Consider the following 24,326-nt stretch of genomic DNA (forward strand, 5'->3'; position numbering starts at 1 on the left):
GTTAGTGTTAGCTTAACCCTATCTGAATTTTTTCAACATTTTTCCTGTTAAGAATAGTTGAGTTTGAAAATGATGCAGTAAAAAAGGGGAAATGTTGATCACATCAGTATGTTATGAAACTATATGTGTGTTTGAGGCTGCATTTTGGAGAAGTAGAATCTGACAGTTACCTTCAATTGAATTGTTCAATTTAGCATGAAAGGCAAACATGTATAAGTCAAAGCATAACATTTCTCATGACTACATTAAAAATTTCACTAATTAGATTAAAAGAACATTTTCTGGAAAATACTGTTAATATCGGTCTGGTCTGATCAAAGTTGTTTGATCTCCATCTAAATCTGCATTTTCCTACAGCATGCTGTTCCAAATTACAACAGTTAAACACATTAATGTCATTTAAATGAATTCAAAGATTATTGAAACCCTGAGATGGAGATGGATCAAAAAGGTCAACCTTTGTTCATGCTGTTCATGCAAATTCTTCTTATCAAAAAGGTGAAAGAAATAGAAAAAAAGTCATCTCAACATCTATGGAGGTAAAAATGTTCTTTCAGACAGAAAAAATACACCCCAATTAACAGCTGATCGGAAGTAGGTCTCATCATGAGCAAAGCAACATGTTCATTTTCATACACATTTATCTTCAAACTTCGGTTTGAACAAAGGGGCAGATAATAATCATCAGCTTAGTGTTTCACACTTAGCTAAGTGTGTTCAGCTAAGTGTGAAACTCATCAGCTAAGTTTCACACTTAGCTGATGATTTTCATGCTGCAGTGAAGCATTGATGAATAAAGCAGTCTACATAAGAGAGGGATTCTAAGAGTGAGAGGACAGAGTCTTTCTATTCTTTACTTTGAAGAGCCCTTTTACTGTTACGATCCCTCTCCAAAAGAGAGAACAATGCAAACTAGTTCTCTGCTGGATTTTCAAACAACTGCCATAGTCAAAGGATGAAAAGCACAAATTCTTGTCTAAATAGGAAGGAGGCCTGCTATATTCTCTATTCTACGAATTTCCAGAGCGAGCACATTATCCTGTTCAGACACTTCTATAAATAGGTTTTCCTTGACAATTGAGAGTTTGAAACAATTATGGAGGAAGAATTCAAATTATTTGTCCACACTACAGTCGCTGGTGAACAATAGTGATTTCTACAAATCCATTTGTTGTTGGGTTATTTGTATTTTCCACTAGAGGATCAATTTCTGTCGCCTAAATGTACAATAACTGATCCAGACACACAGGATGTATGGTGACTGACTGAACAAATGAACACAGCACCATAAGAAGCCTCTGGGTCAATTTACCCCTTCCCAATTTATAGCCCTAATACAAAGCCTGGTGTTGCCATTTTGTTCCTTTTTACTTTTTTTAACCATAGAAATACAAAATTATTTATCTTATCCTTATAATTTAAATATTTAAAAATAATTCAGAAATGCATACAATCCCACATATTCTAATCCAAGTATCCAAGTAACTCGAGTAACATAACCCCATTTCCTTAAAGAAATCTATCGGTAGATTATAAAAAATAGTCAGTTTTCAAAGTGGGTATAAAACCTCCCCTATAGAAACAGATGGACGTCGTGAAACATTTTGTGTCAGGCAGATCTTTTTCTCTACCTGAAAAAGTCAGGCATGCAACAACTAAAAGTGAAAAGCTATGAAAAGACAAAGGGAGGAAGAGACTATCACCCTTTTAACAAGCAAAACAAACATTGTTGGAAAAAAACAGCAATGAGTGGTAGCTTCGCATTTGAATAAAACACCACACAACAATGGACCGACTAACCTTTATGTCCAAATAGCATTTAGGGCACACAGTAGCTGTGTTTCCATTACAAATGTGCACAAAACTCAATATTCTGCTAATGTTGAAACAACACAATTTTGCCATGACAGTGTTTGCATTAAATAAGAAACACAATCAAAATCACACATGAATAAATTTGTTCTCACGATAAGTCATTAGAAAATATGCTGCACTATGATCCTCCAACTACTTCCTGTCATATTAACCTATTCTAAAAATCCACCTCAGCATAGAAGCAAAACCTATCAAAAAAACTGTTATTTTTTTAGAAATGTTAAATTGGGCAATGGAAACACCTTTCCCTCATGATTGCATGGTACACAACACAGTGTGTGTTTCCAAAAAGCAGGGAGAACCACTGACAAACAAGTGGCACACAATCACTCTTGATTGTGAATATCAATTGTAAATGATTACATCTCATGGGCCATACTTCCGGCCATAGTAGCATACTGTAATAGATTTTTACGGATCTGGGTGGCTTAAAATGTCTTAAAGGCAGGGCAATAGTCGAATGACGTCTTGTTTGAGACACAACAGCATCACAAAGCAAAGCACCGAACAGAGTCTGAAGTCGAGCTTTTAGTTACGCTGTAGTTTTCAGCTGCTTCGAGTTTCCACCAACGTACTGATGAAGTTTCCAGAGTTTTTTTTCTTGGCAAAGCTGGAACACTCTGAAGCACACATAACGGTCTGTGAATCATTCAACTGCTAAGTTTCCATTATGGCCCAGCATATTTTATAAGAAAACAACTGACATAATTAATTTAGTGAGCTACTGCTGTTATTTTTGGTGTTTATCACTGTCTCCAAGGAAAACGCATGCTCTGAGGATCCGAATAGGTGAATATTTTACCCAGCATGAAGACAATATACAAAAAGATGCGGAAATACTGCTAACCTTGGGATGAGCTGAAAAGAAAGGAGTTGAAGCAGACAAAGGAGAAACTATGCAGCAGGTTCTCCCACGTATTAACATATGGAATGCTCCTCAGAAATATGAAGAATATTTTCAGGAAAGAAACACATTCCTCTGGAGTGAAGGCAGATATCTTTACTTGAAAACAACCCAACAATGCCTGTGTCTCTATCTCATCTTTCTTATCTATCTGTTACTCAGGACGCTCAGATACTGGATAGAGTTTTTGACAATAATAAAAGTAAATATGACTAAGATGAAGAGGCATCCCTAGAATTTAGGATGACAGTATGTGAGTAATTCTGCCCATCCCCATGGTGCCCATTCACTAATGGCCTGCAGTGTCAACAGACCAATAGGAGGAGAGGAGAAATGTCAATGAAGCAGGAATGCAAGAGTCAAGACAATGACACAACCACAATTCTATTAATCACCCAAAGTTATAATACATGTCACAATTTTCAGAATACAAGCAACTTATTGGACTTTACCTTACATTTACAACAAGACAACAATGAATACTAAACAAGTAGGTAAAAAAAAAATGACAGATGGAGCGTTAAAATATAAAATTCTTTTGTCTTTAATAGTGTAATAAATGTTCACGCTATGATCACTTTGAGTAAAAAAATACCATGGCAATATTTACACCACTGTTTTAAATACAACAATTTTTAATAGTGGAGCCAAAACAAGCAAGACATATAACTTTGCATGGTAGATATAGAGCTGATACAGAAACTGAAATCTGGAAAGCTCCTCTGCCTTGGCAACTTCAACACAACCCCAAAAAGAGTTTGTTCGTGGTGCCCTGGTGCCAGTATGCTTTAAATTTCCCAGTTGGTTGCATAGACCATCTGTATTCATAATGTCACTCCTTCATCTGCAATATTAGCAAGTACAAGGCTGTGAATACCTTGTTTGGCAACTCAGAGGTGCAGATGCCACTGGGTTAACTACAACAACCCAATGTTGTCTTGGTCTTGTCAGAAAACATACTGAGACTCCAAAAGTTTCTCTATAGTCTGTTTTTGAAACATTGAGTAAGCAGTGCTCCTTTGGTTTCCATGCTATTGCTTGTGATGTTTCTCTCAATTGGAATCAAATCCAAACAACCACATGTATTTTCAAAAGAACTAAAAAATGTAAGAACGACACAACAATATATTTGAGCAATTTTAAAACTGCACCTTATCCTAATACCAGTGACCTCCTCAAAATTACAAATTACCTTTGTAGTGTTTACTTTCTGTCAAGTGTGGAGATATCCAAAAATATATAATTAATTAAGGAATAAGGACAAAAATGAATTCCTACTAACCAAAAAGTGACTTTTGACATTGAAAAATGGCTGTCAAAAAAATCTATTTTGAAAGAAGAATCCAAAGGTTTACAAGTTTTTTTCTCCATGTCAAAGAGGAGCCTAATTGCTAACATCTGTAACACACGACAAATTACATGACTCCACATGCAAGCAAACATCAGATTATGTCAACTTCTGTACACACAACTCAAGGGCATCTTCATAAATCTGTGCAACAAAATAAAAACTTTGTCTCATAAACATCACTAGGATCAAAAGAGCATAGTTTGATTTATGTCGTCTGTGGTGACAAACAAAATCTTACCCACACAATCTGTTATTTTATCTCACTCGTTAGAGCATTTGGTAAGGGAACTATGTCTCTGACGTTTTGTGTCTATAGCCACCCCTCTCATCCAGCATCAGGGTTTTTATACCTGCAGGGAGAACCAAGGCTTCACATGGTTTGTCCTCCTCACTGTTAAGGCATGCCACACCTCCCCTTGATTTCAAGGAGTTTTTACTTAGCTGAAGTTTAAAGTCAAGGAAATATTTTAGAGTTTTGGGGAAAGCTAAAAGAGAAGTCAAACTCTACTGCAGTGAAAGAAAACACTCCCAGCTCCAAACAGCAGTGCACAAATAAGCTGAAGGGTTGTAAAACAGCCAAGAAAGACATTCATTGATATCTCTTGTTTACATTCTGGGCACAGTGTTCCTTGGATGGTTAATCCTAAGGCTTATCACACATTACCATTTGTTAAAGTTTGTCGATACTATTCATTTGTCAAGGCTTCACCCTTGACTACCAATTGCCCAAAGGTTATAACTGAATTTTATGGTAACACAAATGAACGCAAGAATCAACAGAGTGTGTTTCACCTTAAAGTATGATTCTGTTCAATTTTTATTACAAGCATATTGTGATCTATTGACCTTGAGCTTTGACTACTTAGTAAAGCTGTCAAAGGGGAACTAATCTGAGAGGAAAACAAAACTGACACCGAAAGAAACAAAGAGCTTCAAGTCCAAACAGTGAAGCAATGGTGTGAGCTGTCACTTATTTCCAGAGGCATCTCCTACCTCCAGCAATCCTCTTCACTAGTTGGTGTCTGGCGATGATCCTGCCCAGCCTGTAGCCAGAGCGCCTGCGGCAATGATCCATTCTAAGGTAGATATCCTGAGTTTCAGGAGTCATGCTGCTCAGGCAGTCACTGCCTGTGGACTCTGGGAGCTCTCGAAACATGGCTGTATTCTACCCCAAACAAGCCCCTGATCAGTGCCTGAAGCACACTCACCCACACGCAACAGAAAACTTCACATACATGCGCAAAAAAGCCTGAAGAGACCTGAGAGGGATGGCTCAGTGGAGCCCAGAGAGGAGAGTCAGCCCTTTGCGGGTCACATGACCATGGTGAAGCCAATCACAAGGAAGCAGGAAAAAGTACGGCCCACCTTTCTGAGCTGAATCCAGTGTCTGTATGAAGGCTCGACAGCCTTCCCCGCTCTGGAGGGAAATATAAATACCACTGGAATGCCTATGAACTGAGTAAGGGAGAAATAGTGGATGATGTAGGGTGTGGGAGGGCTTACAAAAATAGATTTACCCTGCGCTTGGATTTACCCTGCGCTAGAACAACTTCTGTGCTGTTTCAGGTGATGCCGGTGCCAAATTTACTGGGTGTGAGTGAGACTTTGGAGAAAACTGTAAAAGAAAGAGGAGGAGGAGAGAAGTCCTTCTCTTGGTATGGGAAATGCTAATTTCTACCCCCCACCAAACTATTTCCACTGGCACTGGTAGGAAGTTCTCACAGTAGGTCACCTCAAAGTGTCAGCCACTAAGTGGGGAAAAAAAGATTTAGCCTGAATACACATGTGACTTTGATCTTCACTGATGAAAACCCTCTCAATCACCAAATATTTCACGCTCATGCTACACTGCATGCCCAATATTATGTAATAATGACTGTAGGCATTATTTTTATAGACCGAGGCATTTTTTTCCAATTTTGTTATGAGAAAAATAAGGAAATTAAAGTCAATTAAATAAATAAAAATTAAGCTTTAAAATTTTGCTAAATAGAATGCTTTATAGACCTGATGCATGTTTATATGTAATTTCCAAATATGCAGGCATGAAAACTTGTTAAATGTCAAAAAAAATGCTAGGTCAGCAAATGGAAGGTTTATGCAATCTTCCATTATGTCCATTTATAATCCAATCTGGACTTTATAGAGAGAAGCAAACCATACAAGTTCTCAGACTCTATTAGTTATTAGATTATGATTATTATTAATCTTCACGAAAATACCCATAAAAACTGATATGAAATGGTTAAATGAATAGGGTATGGAATCATTTTTATCGGTATGAAACAGAAGTCAGAAAAGACGAATTTGGGGGAATGGTTGGTAAATTAAGCTACACAATGCAGTTTGTTCCATTTAACTTCATCTCAACCTCCCAATCTGCTTAGTTTACAAATTGTGTAGGATTAGTCTATTAACTGTTTAATACTAGAAGAACAATGTAAAATACTTATCAAAGATATTTACAGCACAATTTAGGCCTGGCCGATATTGGTGAAAAACGTATCACTATTTAAGAACTTCATATCAGTCGATATCAATACTTATTGATTAGTTTTTTTGAATGTTATATATGTAAACAATGTCAAACCAGTGATGTTTCCTCATTTAGCCACAATTTATTTTTCAGCTGTTGAACATGTTGAACATGAAACTGCTCCCACATCCTTAGGCATACTGTGTACACATTCTGTGGACCGCAAATTGTCTGCAGACAGTTGAGATTCCATAGTAATGTGCACTCATTGCCTACATTTCTCATCTATTGTGATAGATATCATTAGTTTTATCGTCCAGCCTAAGCACTATAGATTATAACTTTGAATTAAGCATGTACTCTTATTTAAATGTATAACGTCCTTGTCCTTGCCTGAAACAACAACCTTCCCACATCTAAACAGAAATAAAGTATGCATCCAAAAGTCCGATCTTCTTATGACTATTTGAGACTTAGCATACGAGTCTGCCAGTTTAGCACAAGCACGGTGCCATACATGTGAAAAGAGGACAAACGGGCAAGCCACCAAGTTAAACACAGCCTCTGTCTGTTCCTCTGCCTGGCTGGCAAAATCCACCCCAGCTTAGCTTCACAAAGACCACAATTGAGAAGCACACTTCAGCGTCGGCTTCACATTTTCATAAACTTCTCCTGGGTTTAATGGCTCTTTTCACACCCTGGAGAGGAGTTGTATTAATAGAAGGCTGCTACACCTAAAAGAAGTCACTGATGGCGTGAGTCTGTTCTGATGATTTCATCGAGTGGTGACTCATGTTTTACTCACAAGTACCTGTATTCATTCACATAGTAAAAGGACCGTTTGACCAATCAGATCTCAAAAATAAGAGGCAGCCTGTGAGTGACAGTGTAGCTGCTATTAATCAGTCTCCGTTTTGGACTTCCTTTCTTGTCTAGACGATAAAATTTGCCATGTATCGTATTACGGAATCATAATGAACGAGATCAATGGTGACATCGTCTACATTCAAATAGCTCAGTCAGGATTGTGAAAGAGCTAAAAATTCTCCGCTGTGCTCAGAGATGCCATTGTGTTTAACTCTGGACTGCATGCCACGCAGAAACGGCTGTGGTCTGTCCTCAGAGGGAGTGCTGCGACTTGGGCCCATATCAAACATGTTGCAGCATGCCTCTGTCTGGGTCTGAGAGATAAATTGCAATACAGCATGGCAGGAGACATCTAGGCTCGCATCACAGACAAACAAATACATATCAAGGTGTTATGATAGACTGGAAGGCCTGACAGGGATGATTTGATTGTTCATCTTAATGAAAAAAGCAAAAAAAAAAAAAATAAATCATCTTTATGATACGGTCCATATGATAACTTGTACTGAGTGCATGCACAACTGCAGTTCTTTAATACAAGTCCAGCCTTTGGAAACTTCTAGTTTGAACTGCTCAGCTTCAGCCAGGTGTGATTACAGAGAGGGAAAATTATGTTCATCCTGAGGCCCACGTGTGGCAGCAGCAAAGGCAGCTGTGATGTGGTTTGATCGTCCAGCAGACATGTAATCTGCACTGGACAGTCATGGTTCCACTCTGGCGATGTTTCCAGTGGTTAAATCTTAAGAATAACTCTAGTGTGATGCAAAATTTCCAAACTCCTGAGACAACTAAATGAATGTTCCTAAGATTTCTTTTTTCCCCCTGTGGTCAATAATGCTGATGCCCCTGTTGCTTTTTAGAGTTTCTGCTGTTGTTTTGTACAGAGTTAAACTTATACGCACTCAAACACCAGTTGATTCTCATTCAGTTAGCTGTTAATGCAGATTAAATGATAAAATACTGTTCATTTTGAAAGCTACTGAACAATCCATTCACTTTTAGCTAATTTATCCCGTCATGTTATTTTGCCGTATAAAGTATGTTATACTTTTGTGAAATTGTAGTCATCTTCCAACTGTTCATTCAAATCCTTAGGGTGGAAAGGAAATCTACGGGCACATCAGCTCTACCAAGAATCTTTTTTACCAGCCAACCATGCTTAAAAGAAAGTCAGAATTAACTGTGCCTGCTACAAAAAACTTGGGCTATGATGGTGTCCAAACTAAAAGAGCACCAAGAGTGGGATTCATACCAGCTTGTTATCTGCAACTCAAGTCCTTGATTGCCACTGTCCTGCAATGTTTGGATGGATCCCTACTCCAACACACCTGCATCTAATGAATGGTTAATGACCAGGTCTTTGCAAACCTTGCTGACATACCGAGGAGGTAATTCAGCCTTTTGATAGGGGTTTGTTGATGTAAGGATTTATCCAAAACTTGAAGGCCTGTGGCACCCGAGGACTGGAGTTCCAGACCCCTGCTATAAAAAGAGCAAAACTGTAGAAGGCAACAAATACGTAAGTACTTAAAAACTTCTACATTTTTAAAAATATTTTTCTTCTAACTATGTGTATCAAAATCAAAACAATAATACATATATGATGTAATGCTGTTACAACTGTTATTTTGCTATCTTACTTTACCAGCACTATAAATAAACAATAAACAGGTGAAAGCACGGTACATTTACTTGTGGTTATACTGAGAAACACCTACCAGTCCAAGCTGCTGCCCACCTAAAAGCCAGACTGTGATGTAATGAAAGAAATACTGTACAACTTTCCTGCTATGTTGGTGCCAAGGACCACGTTTTTGAAATATTCCTATGGGAATGTATTGTGACAGCTCAAATCTATCTTTTTCCTCCTGCAATTAATCTGGAACAAACCTCTTTTAATCACAAACGCATCACTTTCAACATACAATCACATTTGCCCTTTGCTTAATGACACTTAAAATATCCTCAGTTTAAACTGAAATGTCTAAATAGCGTTTTCTTTTTTCCAGTCAACATCTCAAGCTGCAGTTAGTGCCTTGGCAGACATGTTTTATGGAGCACTCTGAGACTCTTGGAGACAGCAGCCATCCATCAGTCCTAAGTTATAAATAGGTCATCTTCTGTGATGTGACACACATAATATTATTTCTTGACTGGCCAAATTCATCTGCAATGAGCCACAAATTTGCCATCAGTGGCGTAAATGTGATCCAAATTCCATACACATCTAGCTTCACCCTGTGATTTCACTAATGTCTGCTTTGTGAAAGACGTTCTCAGCTGTTTGCCTGTAGCATAGTTTTGTAAGCAAAGGCACTGTGAACCAACCAAGTAAATTATGCCACCTTAGAAATGTAAGAAAAAAAAGCCAAATCTTCTCAGAGTTCACAATAAATGTGTTTTGTGTGTGCCCCAATCATATTCACTGGATATATTTACAGTTCAGACTTACTTTGATTACTCCCTTTTAATACATAGACATAAAAGTAAAGAAGATTAACGTGTTAAGTACTATTCATCCCAGCTCTCAGTTGCTTTACCAGTGAGGTCAGCACTTCAGAGCCAAGCAAACGTCAGACTTCACACACAAAACACACAGGCTAAACAAGTACAGCACTCCAGCGAGTTTTTATATCACATAAAACATCTGGTCTCCATTTGCATGACTTCAGCATGCCTGATGAAGACCAAGCGGGTTTTTGTAATTCATGCCACTTTCCCACATGAACTGTGGTGCTGGTGTGGTTAGTTCACTGCATCTAGTGGTAAAACTACGCAACTACAGAACCTTGTAGCATCACTCCCAACATTAGCCTCTAAATAAATTGTTTCATTCATTTCACTTAAAATGTATGCTTTAAGATGTTATATTTAGAATGAACATTTAGTTTTTTGTGATTTTATTTGATTTATTGCAACCTGTGCTGAATTTATAAGCACAAGGTGTTGAATTCTATTAGAGGACCTAGATAATGCATGCAGCTTTAAGATCAGAAAAGTCAGACTAAGTGATACTGAGAGATGTGTATTGACATTTCCTGGCCAACACAGATTTCAGGTTGTCTTTGACCTGCAAAGTCTTTTTTTAAATCTAGATCTAATCTAAAGTTTAATCTAGGACTGAAACACATCAAATAAAAAAATGGCTGCAGGTTCTATGAAACAGGTGCCAGTTTTGAATCCAATGGAAATCAGAGGACTAACAAGTTGACATTTTCATGCATCAAAGCATAAAATTTCCCTAATCTTAATCTTATCAATCCAAAGAAAGTGTATTAAATCACAACATGCAGTTTGTTAATGTGTTTGTAGACTAAAAATGGTTATTTATTGCTTGCTGCAAAACTAACTAAATACCTTCTGATCACCAATCGGGGCAGATCAGGAGAAAACTGCCTAATTCTGATCTCTGGCCTCTGGCTGGTGGATCGGTAAATCTACTTGATTTCAAACTGGTTCTACTGCTATGTTGGTGCCAAATACACTTCTGTTGTATTTTTTCTATGTTTTTAAATAATTATGTGGTCATATCTGAGCTTTTTTTATTTTCTATATGTCTATTTTTTAAATAAAACAATGTGTTTGGGAATAAAAGGAGTTTGTATGGGTGATGGTGGGTAGGCTGAGGGGTATAGATAGAGAATAGTGTTACTAAGCAATGCTTTGCAGCCTTGTCCTCCTGATAAACAGCTGTTTGGACAAGCCAAATGTCTATTGTCTGGTTCATTAGAAACACATTTCTTGGAAACAGTCTGGGTTGGTTTATTTGCAGTCAGGGATTTCTGAAAATAAACAAAGCAACTGAAGGTTAGTAAGATCTGTGATCTCTCAGAAAGACACTGTTTACTGTTACAATGTACCCAAATGTATTAAGATGTATTAATACATTTGTATAAACGTATAAATGTATTAATACATTTGTATAAATGTATTAAAATTGGAACTTTATGGCAAGCCGTAAGAATTTAAACGTAGAACATTATTAAGTGCATAAGATCAGTCTTATTAACAGAACCGCATATATTCTTTCCAGATTAATGCTAATTTTCAATTAGTGTAGGCTTGCTTTTGATTTCATAGACATTTAAAATGGCTCATCAGCGCCCCCTTGCGGCCACAATAAATTCATTATCCTTTGTATTGGTGAAATTAACGTAACAAAGCAGCACAATGGATACGGCTATGTTTTATTTCTAAACATGATATTAGTTAGTAATAATTTGCTTCTAGAATTAAAAAGAAAATCAACTCAATCTATTCCCACATCCCCCAAAGCATAGCAAATGCTGTTTTAAATTAAATAGTAGAACGTTTAGTGTTATAGTTGTCTACATAATGAGTTAATGATTTTACTTGAGTAATCACTTGAGTAATCACAGGTCAAACCTCAGGAACAACAGGGAAATAGAAAATTAGAGTCAAACTTTTAGCAGATGTAAGAAACTGTTTTCTTCACGCTTCTGACTGTAAAATTATAACATGTTGTTAAAGCAAGGGTCGTTCACTAAATAAATCGGTTCTACCTGGATTAAATTAATTGACCCGTGCATTTATCCAACTGTAGTGCATAAAGCGCTTTACTCCACTTATGTGCGTCGGCTCCAGGGTGCACCAAAAGCGGGTTACTGACCTGCCAGTCTCCGCTCCCTGACATTCTTCCAGAGTAAATCCCAGGCTTTGGACGTGGAGCTCCGCAGCTGCTCACTGAAAGACCGCCGGAGCTTCAGCCTCGCTGAATATCTTTTAGAAGTCATCTCAAAACCTGAACTCCGGCATGATAAAATCCGTTTGTTACCTCACACAGCTTAAAAAAAGTTTTCAAAAAAAAGAAAAAAAAATCATGCATTCCCGGCTTTAAGTTCCTTTTTATTGCATCATCAACGCTGGTAAATAGTTCCTGAACATTTTCGTGGAAGAAAAAAAAAAGAAATATATTCCTCAAACTTAAGCGGAAATCAGTGAAACTAATAATAGTGAGAAAGTGACAGTAAAGCACAGAGACAGGCTTTCATACTGCCCCCCAGATGTGCGTGTGTGTTCCTGGGTTTATTGTGTGTGCATAGTGATTTACGCACAGACAACCGTGATGCCTTCACGTACCGAAAGAATCATAGGCATTCCCAGTTCACTATATTATGATTGGTTAGAATGTACTTAGTTTCTTGTTACTGTTATATGACGCAAGGAACAACAGATGATCTCACAACACTTGAAATGTATGTTGAAGAAAAGCTTAGACCACATATTCTCTTACGTTTTCAGACAAGAAGGTCTCAAATCTGTGAATATCAGGTTTTTCAAGTGTATTGAAATTGTTTAAACAGAGATATACGAGGGATTGGACTTTCTTATGTTGGGCCAAAAACAAAGGATTTTTTTTAATCTATTGCCTTTTTTTGATTGATAGAAGGACATGGTATTTATTTTAGTTTTTACTCAGATATAAAAATGACCGATTTCAATTTGATAAAATCAACAAAACTTTCCCTTCAAATCAGTGTTAAGTAATTTGAAAGTCAGTAGTTTCTCCCCAACCCACCCTTGAAAATCTAAATCGGTTTCCTTGTGTATTAAAATGTGCTGATTGCACTAAAAAAATAAACAAAATGTGTACTTAAATGTCTGGTGATTTGACCTACTTCTTAAACCTGTAGTTTTTTAACTCTCAGGTGAAGCAGAGTTACGATGGATCTGAAGTCATCGGTTCCTAGTTCACAGTCATCCACCTGATCACTATTCATTTGTTAAGATTTACTTTGCAAGTACTGCTCAACTTAATAAATACACTTCAAGTATCACTACTTGTACTTGTACAATATCAGCTTCTTTGATTTTCAAAGTTTAGACTTTGAAAAGTCTAAACTTCTAACTATATTTTAGGATTATACAGTTTTTAAATTATACATACTTAAAGCAATATATTGCTTTAAATATTGATTAGAGTTCAGTGAGTTTTCTCCGGATAAGTTGGCGCAAATCAGCTCTTTAACAGTGACCCGGATTCAGTTTCAGGACCATTTACTGTTGTTATTACAAAAGCTTGCACCAGAAATCCTGAAACAAAAGAAGGCCTTTGCTCATGCCTGAAGAATAAACATCATTTTTTTTCTCTAAAGGCCTACAGCTACAGCTACCTGCAGGACAACTGCACCAATAATCGTTTTACCAGAATTATTTTAGGAATTTTTTTTCTATTATTGTATGCCCACGCAGGTCGTCCATGACCTGAGACAAGTCATATAATATCAGCTGAAAATATTATGTGGGCACCAACTAGTATTACTGTTATAATAGGTTAAAGCCTATTAAAAACACATGGAGTGAGTGGGTGAAGATTGACAGCTTCTCAGATGAATAAGCTAAGGCCAGTTTTTAGTGTCAGTATGACGATCTGGTGTGTCAAGAAGAAAAAAAGACACATTTTTGTCTCTGAGAAGGACAAATGATTAAAAGCAGAAAAGAAATACAACCCACTGAGAAATACATCACCACTTTGTTTTGAGAGCAAATACAGGGATCTGTTCATGGGCTGCTTGTGAAAAGAAGAATGTCTGAGCTGATAAAAATGAGATATTGCATAGACAATGAATCATATAACAGTTCCAATTTTATCATATCTGATCTGAAAAGTGTTGTACAACGGTGGATGAAAATTGTCCCAAAATGACTGAGTCATGAACTTCTTAGGTTTTCTTGGAAAAGTTTTTTTTCTAAGGGAGTGGAGTCCAAAGTCACTAACCAAGAAACCAGTGATCCTGCATGTATTAGTTCTGATACACCTAAATCAAACAATGGTTAATTTCCAGCTCTTTGAAGAACTCCGTGAGGTGGCAATTTAACAATTTTATCCAGCTGTGTTGGAGCAGGGAAATATCTGAAAATTTAACCCGTCAAGGACTGGAGTTGGACACGCCTGCTTTGGGCTGCTCAAAAAGAGAATCTGACCAATTTGTCTGACCTCACATCCAAGAAAAACAAAGTGGACTTTGCTCTGTCTATGGAACAGTATACCAGATCTTTGCTTTGTGTGTGGATCATGGGAGTTACTGTTATCCAGTCAACAGAAGTTTTGTGGATCTGGAGATAGTTTGTTACCGTGTCACTGAGGTATTTTGTAGAGTATGTTGTAGGACTATGGGGTGGCACAAGGGATTCCCAGTCCTAGGCTTGTAGAAGGACTGGGCATCCTTCAACAAGTGAAGGATTGCCAGGTCTTTGCAGACCTGGTTCAGGGACTGGTTCATAGTTGAGTATGATTCGGCCAGGATGTAGGTCAGCTCCTGGCCTTATACCTAGTCAGCTCCAAGCCTAAAGTCATGGTTTGAGCATATGATCAAGACACCTCATGGGTACCTTCTCTTGGAGGTTTTGTGGTTATGTCCTGCTGGAAGGATATGTCAAGGCAGACCTACAGTATATACCATCTAAGAAAGAAACATATTGGGATCCCCAGGAATCACATCATAGACATCATGGTTTTTTTTTTGGTTCTGCTACCTGATCTATGCCTAGCAGAAGATAATAGATAGCTGGATAATCTTAAAAAATAGACTGCATGTTTTTCCCATGAAGCAAACCTTTAAAAATGCTCAATCACAGTAGAAGAACTAAACTATTCTCAGAGTGATTCCTGTTTAGCTGGATCCAAGTGATTATGTCTCAGATGGTCACAAGATAGCCAGTGGCACAGTAACAATGCCATGAACCAGTAGGATCACACACACACACGCAAACACACATCGCACAATTACAGCTGAAGGGTAAGTCAAGCACCATTTCGGAAAATGGTCACACCAGACACAAGTCAGAACACTGTATGTCAGCAATAAATTTTCTAACTACAGAAGTGAGAATGTTTTTCCCTTCTGAGGCACTTAACTAATCATTACATTAAATATCTATCATCAAGTTTAATTAACATTGGATATCCTTTGGAATGATATGGGCTGAAAACAGGATAATAAAGTTGGACACAATGTCAGGCTGCAAAGAGAGCCTCAATAAAGGTGGGAATGGAAACACAGACTGACAGGAAAACACAATTTCTGTCAAACCAATGTGCAAAAGTGACAGAAGAAAACACAGCAGTGAGGTTCTGACCTCCAATATGAATCACCAAAGGTCCTGTCACTGTGCTGCTCCTCATGTACGCCTAAATATCTTGCAGAATAAAGATGATCCTTATCAGGCTGAAGATCATATTAACCAAACAATCTCTCAGCCTAGTCGTTGGCAGTGGAAATAACAGCAGATGCAAGGGAAGGAAACATCAGTTAGCTTGGGAAAGTTTTTTTCTCCACTGACTCACCCTTTGTTTGTTTTGGCCAGTTGGCCTCCAGAAAGCACTCGTTTTCCTGAAAAACTGGACATTCTTTTGATGATTTTTCATCTGCTCTTTCTCGTCTCTACCCCCTCTCACAGCTTTGATTAACACATACAGATAAACTGATATTTACTTGTGAACAACTTATCTGCTTTGCAGAGTTTCTAAATGTGTGTTGCCTCCATTCATGTCTGATGACTGATGTGGAATGCTTATCCTGTGGCTGCTAGGGGAAAATCCCAGATGTGAGGAAACCGATTTCTCCTCCATGAATGGGTCATGCTGTTGGCCAGGAGGTCTTACACCAGGCCCCCTTGAAAAGTCTGGGAGACTGCATTTCCCAGCCTAATGGAAACAAGGATCGGGGGAGCTGGGAGCCGGGGAGATCTCTCTTCCACCTCTATCCCAGTCCCCGAGGGCTCATCGTACGCATGTGCTATAAATTTCCTGACCATATATTCCCAAATGGACTTCGTTTTTCCAGAGGAGCCACACATGTGGTATATATCTGGCTTTAGGTTGTGCGGTTGGGAAAGGAGGAGTTGACTTTGGTCTCAATGCATTAAAGCCGCCACTAATTCTGTTTTGTTAGTGGGACGTCAATTATAACGTCACGGTTTCTTCTTTTAGTACAGACTGTACTTTATAGAATCATTCATATTCAAAACGGAGATCAGGTCTGTACAATCCAATTCTTCAAAATTCTGAGTATGAAGTGCAGATTCTTTACGAGAGCTGAAATTTCTGATATGACTTCTTTGACAATAAAGTAAATAGAAAAAGCAAACAAACAAAAAAACATGACAAGGTTGTAAAGGGTTTAAAGTTTATGGCATTAACATTTGCATAACGCAGCTTGAAAATCCAAAACTGGCATGACAAGCATTTATGTGGCCATTGTTTAATTGAATGACAAAGCATGTAATGCTGTCAGTTCTAAATCTGTTAAGGCTGCATAGCTCACAAAAAATGCATGGGAAAACATTTCAACCACTGTTCTGCACCTGGTTTCTATTAGAGCAACAAGAATTTAATCACAGAGCTACAATTCCCTCAGCGTTTCGTTTTTTGTTATTCTCACAGATGTAAAATATAATACTATTAATCAAATTCAGCTTTAGTTCTCCTTTTCCACAGTGAATTAACTCCTAAGGATGCACAGCATACATCACGGTTTATTTAAGCTCCATAGCAATCAACAATGCATAGCGATGGCAGGATAACTGAATAAATAACATTTAATGATATTCTGAGGGATGACAAGCCAATAAGAATCAAGTCCAAACAGGAAGTTGGTGTTTATGTTTTCTTAGCATTCTTCCCAGAGAGAAAATAAAGTTAAGTGTCTGACCAAGAGCATAAACAAAACAACAACAACAACAAAAACCAGCTGCATGAAATTAAACCTACAGCATGTACTTACAGTTTTCTATCCAGTGGAATTTCCCTTCTATGTTACACAAATGTTCCTCTAAAGGACTAAAATGAAATGGCAAATGCTATCTTTTGTCTTTCACAAATCATTTATTAATATTTTGAGAGAAAATCGGCTCATAAAGTTGATAAACAATGTATTGTACATTATACGCTTTATAAAAAAGAAAATAAATAGAAAAGTTAACATTATGAGCAGATTTTGGATGAATACTTTAGGTTCTGTTACTTTCCTTGGATGAGTCTCTTCAGTGTTTTATGTGGTAGAGGTCATTTTTAGTACTTCTTATTCTGGTAAAGTTAGTCTATTTTATCTATGAAAACTATTGTGTATACAAAAGGCTGTATAAATTAATTTTATAGATATTTCTACAAACTAACAGATATTTTTCTTCTTGGTGCCACCTCAGACACTTTTGTAAGTTGAGAGACAAATACCTAGAGATTTGATAAAGTTCCAAGAGTAGAAATTTGCAGAGTTGTGGGAGATTGATAGCAGACAGTAGTTTACGCCATGCAGCTGCACATGCTCTCATCGGGAACAGCCTGCCAAGACACCAGTGTGCAAGGATGAACACTAGGACTGTTTGTCTTTTTGGTTAGAAAGCAGTGTAACTTCTTACAGAGCGTGACATGACTAAACTTGTAGCCAATAGGTACTATTCTGTAATCTTTTTAAGTCCATCTAATTGACAATTTCTATTTTTCTGTTCTGTTTATCTCTTTGGTGACTGTAGAGTTGTAATAATTCACCCACTTCCCTAGAGCATACTCATTGTTGGGTATACAAGAATAAAGAAAAGGAAACATTTTCATATTTTGAAACAAACTGGAGATCCCCAGAGTATTCTGAATAGGAATATTTTGCTGCGGCAGAACCAGATATTTTACTTTTCACTAGGTCACTGTCTTTTTTTAGTTTATTATATATTAATAACTGCTCTATTAACGGTTCCAAATTGTCAAATATTAATTAGTCTAATTAATCTGAATATAAGTGATGGCTGCAACAGTGTCAAGCATCCTGAAGTGAGTTAAGCATCAAAACAACATGGTATGATGCTGTTGCTGGGTATTTGCTGCAATATCTGAGTTGTGGTCATGTGAGCTTGCAGTAGCAAAGCACATTGTGCAAAATACGTAACATGCCCACCAATGTCCACTGATTATATGTCTTACATATGGTGCTTTTCATACACACTGTTTATATTTTGTATAATGAGCACATCATGGTTGGTAATTTTGGCAAGGACATTTTGACATGAAAAGGTGGAGAGAAGCGATATGATCATTGTATGACAGATTGTGTTTAGTCAGCTAGTCAGCTTACAACAACCAACTAATCTATTTTATATGCAACCTCATTCCTTCAGCATAAGTCCTGTTTTGAAACTGAGACACAGATAAGCCTAAAGGATACAGGAAGACTGCTCTGATTCTTCTTGCCACCATGCTTTGATTATCGAGCCAGATTGTTTAATCACATCTGAAACCACAAGAAAGCAGCATCGGTACACTGACCCAGGACAGAACGTCTTTAAACAGCACGCTCTGTTTTTTTTTCTTGTTATCTGAGTGCAGGTGGATGCGCACAGCTATGTAAAGCTCCAGTCACATAGTCACTTGTGGCCTTGCTTCACTGCAGAAGGACAGACCTTGGTGTGAGCTGTTCCATGCGCTCTGTCAACCTGAGGACAGAGAGGCCTGGGGTAGGTGGGACAGATTTGGATTAGACTTTCTGCCTCCCTGCAACATCTGGAACCCCTACAGTTTCTGTGGAAAACCCATGAGGCCACTGAAAGATAGAAGAAGTCAACTCTGAAGAAGTAAACAGTTTTTATATAGAACCTTGCACGGAAAACAATGACAAAGTTCTTAACAGTGGAATATAAAGAACTCAATAACATTGCTAAACATCTTTCACCTATAAATAAAAGCACTGAATGTGAAAAAGAGTTGTTCACTTATATTTTTAGAAACACTGACAGAAAAGCACAAAATGTACATTTCTTGTAGGATTTTAGTTTTACTTGTGTGTCCTGGTCTAAAAAAAATAAAGGCTAATTCCATGTATCTTTGAATATTGAGATTGAAAAATCTCAAAAGTATGTTAAAATAAATCAGTCTGTCTTTCCGTTATTTTTTTTAATGCAGAAAAGTAATTTAAAAGAACAATTATTTCAGATTGCTTTTTGATTACTATCAACATCGCCAATGTAATTAGACCAAAAACAGACAAGAAAAAAATACAGTGGTTTATTTAAGCTTAGATATTTCTCTGAACCTCCAGAGCCACATAAAGACAGTCACAAAGTCGGCCTTCTATCACCTGAAGAACATTTCCAGGATTAAAGGACTAATGTCTCAGCCAGATCTAGAGAAACTCATCCATGCGTTCATCTTCAGTCGTATTGATTATTGCAACAGCGTCTTCACAGGTCTGTCCAACAAATTAATCAAACAGCTGCAGCTGATCCAGAATGCTGCTGCTCGCGTTCTCACTAAAACCAGGAAGATAGATCACATAACACCAGTTTTAAAGTCCCTCCACTGGCTCCCTGTAGCTCAAAGAATAGACTTTAAAATACTGTTGTTAGTTTATAAATCACTGAACGGCTTAGCACCACAATACATTAAAGATCTGCTGTTGTTGTATCAACCTTCCAGACCTCTCAGGTCTTCCGGTTCTGGTCTGCTCTGCATCCCCAGAACCAGAACCAAACGAGGAGAAGCAGCCTTCAGCATCTATGCACCACGAATTTGGAACAAACTTCCAGAAAACTGTAAAACAGCTGAAACACTGACTTCTTTTAAATCTCAACTGAAAACCCACCTGTTTAGAATTGTATTTGAAATGTAATCAATTACAAATTTATTGATGTAACTTGACTTAATGATTGATTCTATATTGCATTGTGATTCTGTGTTTGTTATGATGTAAAGCACTTTGAAATGCCTTGCTGCTGAAATGTGCTATACAAATAAAATTTGATTGATTGATTGATTGATTAAACAACGTTGTTTTTAATTGCCTGTCTGATTCTAGGTAGATCAGCCAATGGTGGCTTCGCACATGTGTGAATTATTTGCAGTTTGGACCCAGATGGGACTGACCTGCCTCCAGCTGGAGACAGGACAGACGTAGGAGCCCTCAGCTACTTGTGGCAGCTTTGTGACAAGGGAAGTGCCCTCTCCAAAGGTTTCTTGACTTTCCAAAGATTTGCAGTAACACAAGGAAATGTCAGCATAACAGTTGCTGGTTGTTTAAAAAAAAAAGCATCACTACAGGTGATGAAAATTCATTAAGCATAGTGTCAAAATGACTAGACTAGCAACTGTGTTTCATCCAGAAAAGGTGGAAGCATGTGATCACAGACAATGTTGATTTGTGGACAAGATTGAATTAAAGTACGGTATATTCCTCTCATTGCACACCTCGGTTTCAAATTCTTCTGCCAGTTCCTGGTTCATTCATTCTCTAAGCGGAGGAATTGGAGCTGAAAAGTTTGCTATTGCCACTTTGTCTTTTGGTGGCCATTGTGTCATGCATTGATGCCTAAGTTCATGAATCCGAATGTTTTCATTTCAGCTATGTGCTCTGTTACTTTGTATTGGGTTTTTGTCTTAGCAGATTTTTCACTTTTGGTCAAGTAAATAAATACAAGCTCCAAGCCTGAACACAATTGGAAAGGAGTAGTTGCAAAAATAATGATTAATTAAGCTGCCCTGTGGACTGTTTGTTGTCAAGTGTTGGAAGCCCTGGAGCTGCATGTCCCTTCCTGGCTCATTACTTCCCAAATCTTGCTTCTGTATTTCCTTTTATGTGGCAGTTGAGTGCTGGACCAACCTCTTAGAGTTTGTGTCACTTCTCACATAATAGTCCCACACACTCACACACATGTTCCCTGTTAAACTGGACTGCATCCTCACACAACTGCCCAAGTCTCCTTCCACTTAGTTTACAAATCCCAGGCTTAAATTCCTCACCAGACACACACATGCATAAACACATGCACACACATGCAAAACTTAGTCTTTTTAGAAAAGCTGCTCCATAAAGAATTTACTGGCTGCTTCATTTCCAATTGGCAGAATGGAGTAATTAGGAATCAGAAATTTAAATCAGTTTCCTTTAATTGGAAAACATAAAATTAGTAGAATTAAGCAGCATCATGCAGTAACACAAACTATAATGGACAGATGATTTATACTCAGCAATAATTCATACCAGCAGAAGATGGAAATTGTTGAACATGATGACCACATTCAGCATAGGAGCCTGGAAGAAATTATTATAAGACATGGCCACAATAATTGAGATGAAAATGTTAAAAGATTTCAGAGCAGGTTATCCTTATAGTTCTCTAATGTTTTCCCAACCTTGACAAATCATTGTATATAAAAAGAGAAGTCCAGAAATACAACCAGGCATCTTTCCCCCCCCCCGTCTTTTTGCTTTCCCTGTCAAACCGCCAAGCTGGCCTCTGCACTCAGGAAACCACAAGTCATTTTCCATCTTTCCATGTGTGGAATTTTTCATGCGCTCATCATGGCAGCGCACGAGCTTTGTATTCTGAGCTGCATGCAGAAATGATAAATTTAGAGGACCTGGCACCTGATCTTCAGCAGTTAAATGGGAAGAACATATATTGGCACAATTCAATGAAAATTAATTTTCCCTGCAGCCTTAAATCAAGGAGTTCCACAATTCCCAGGTTCAGTCTTCGTATTATGTGGACAAAAATGGTCTGCCTTTTTTGGGGGGGGGGGGCTCTAGTGGCCTTTACTTGAAAGCATTTCAACAGGAAACAGGGTAACGAGACAGGGGGAAGACATGCGGCAGATGTCGCCAGGCCGGGAATCAAACCTGTGACCACCACCACGAGGACCGAGGCCTCAATACGTGGGTCGTGCTTTGCCCCTGCGCCACCACAGCACCCCTGGTCTGCCATTTTTAAAATGTGATGGTAAACTGATGTGCTCTATTACAACTTCTGTTTAATCCAGTTTTGCTCAATTGTCAAAACAATTGGGGTCAAATGTGCAAAATAAATAAAGACAATAATAATCATAATAGTTATTATTATTAATTATAATAATAATTATTATATAGAAACAAAAATGCCAACATTCAAAAGACATTTGACACATCAAAAACTTAAAACGTCCATGATTAACTTATGCTCAAACCGAAGATGAGAAATGTTATACATATTCGTTTTCCATGTTCACACAATAATAATTTAAGTATCTGGTCACAATATCTTCTATCACAAAATTCTGCCCATTTTTTAGAAATTTTCTTCCAGGACTGCCTTGTGTTTAGCATCAACCATCTTGCTATCAACTCTGAGTTCCTCAAATTTATAATAGAATGGTTTGGATAGAAATAATTAATGTGTTAAAACACCCTAGTCAAAATACAGACCATAATCCAATTGAGAACATAAGAGTTTATGTTCTTTGATCATTTTCAACAAATCAAAATGGGGTTAAACTATTTTGCAAAGAAAAATTGACAGAAAAATCATGCACAAATCTGGTAGAAGTGGAAAAAACAGATTTGCTTTCATAATTGAAGTCCAAAATGGTCCTCTAAAGTATTCACTGCAGAATACAATTATGTGCCATATATTTTTTAGATTTGACCTTTTCAGACACTTCACAGTTATACATTTCTTTGTGTTGTTTTTGATTTATTATGAAATTTCAGACCATGTCCTCTGCTCTCAGTGTACTGTGGTGGAGCATTGGGGATGTATATATTAAAGTCTCTTACAGGACTCTAGAGAGACAGAAAGAGATTGCAGCTGTGGGAGGTCACAGTGGGCCTCCGCCATCAGTGACCCTTAGCAAGACTGAAGCCCTGAACTTTAAGGACAGCTGAGAAGCACACAAGAGGCAAAATACAGAACGGATGACATTGCTAAGATACAGACATTATGTAATACCCACTGGTGCTTTCTTTCTTAACTGGAACAGAGATTGATAGTGTAGACAAAGGGCACAGCAGAGTAGTCAAGCCACAGGGAGAGCAGCTCTCATAGAGGAAAATGTCACTACAGAACATAACTCAAACAATCTTGTAAAATGTCAAATTGTTTTAGTTACAATGCTGCTTTAGTTACCAAAAATAATTAGGATTTGTTTTATCATTTCCTTTTCGAACCCACAAGAAGAGAATTCAACAACGTGCGAAAACATTACAGCAAATATCATCAAAAGGCCATTTCTTCTAAACGTTTGTTTAGCCCATTGATCCAGCAACAGTCCAGCTTCTAGCATCATAACCACGAACAAAGCAGCCTAATTATTAAGAGATGTATCTTACTTCAACAAAACATTTGCTGTTTTTTCAAACTGAGAAGAAAACACGCAGCAAACATGCTGTTGAGGAAGAATATTTATATCCAAGATTCATTTTTCCATCCACTGATTTTCCCTTCTGCTAGAATGTTTAGAAGCTAAACATGCTTATTAGACAGAACACAGTCTTAAAATACAATTTGAGAAAAGCACAAAAGTTGTTCTTGGTAATCAATAATAACTGGCTGACATTTCACACTACCACCAAGCTAAAACATCCTCTTTCCATGTTTTCTACAGCTTTTCCGTTGGAGCCATATACTGGTACACTATGTCCGAACAACACGAGGCTTTGCGTTCCTTTCCTCACAAACAGACAGAAGTCTCCAAGGGATTCACAGAGTATCCTCTTTGTTTTACTTTTAATCAGCAGCTTGAGATTTCCACATTGAGAGTAGATTAGCATATTTATTCAGAGGGAAGATCTGGGGAAATGCGCAGAGGCTGGTTGAGACCGCAGAGGCCAAGAGGGAAGCCTCTTCCTGACAGTTCTGGGCCACAGAGTGCTGGTTAAGCTGCACGTGTCTTATTTCCCCACTGACTTGCTGTGGGATGGTGATGTTTATCATAACAAAGCACATGTATTTATGCAAATTTGAATTTGTTCAGTTCTGCACAGCTGCTTCTCTTTGGACACTGTCACATTCATTTTGGTGGTCTAAATTAATGTCTGAAATGTGCCAGCATGCTTGCAAAATACACGTCATCTATGAAGAAATCATTGTAAAAT

The 24,326-nt window shown here is 37.8% G+C and overlaps 1 protein-coding gene across 3 annotated transcripts in view; it reads right to left on the reverse strand.

Moving 5' to 3' along the window:
* The window catches only part of LOC102232522 (stAR-related lipid transfer protein 13-like), a 66,703-nt gene that overhangs the window by 23,804 nt on the left and 18,573 nt on the right, over positions 1-24,326 (reverse strand). Inside the window, exon 1 of one of the 3 annotated variants that reach the window (XM_023350776.1) lies at positions 12,104-12,509. The exons of 1 other annotated variant lie outside the window; for it this stretch is intronic. In XM_023350776.1, the coding sequence (XP_023206544.1) occupies positions 12,104-12,227 (124 nt within the window). In that variant the 5' untranslated portion in view covers positions 12,228-12,509. Of the gene's footprint in view, positions 1-5,123; positions 5,636-12,103; positions 12,510-24,326 lie in introns of those variants that run through there. One more of the 3 variants, XM_005796806.2, reaches the window with a different exon arrangement.

This window comes from Xiphophorus maculatus, chromosome 18 (genome assembly GCF_002775205.1).
Source record: "Xiphophorus maculatus strain JP 163 A chromosome 18, X_maculatus-5.0-male, whole genome shotgun sequence".
In the NCBI taxonomy this organism is placed as follows: domain Eukaryota; kingdom Metazoa; phylum Chordata; class Actinopteri; order Cyprinodontiformes; family Poeciliidae; genus Xiphophorus; species Xiphophorus maculatus.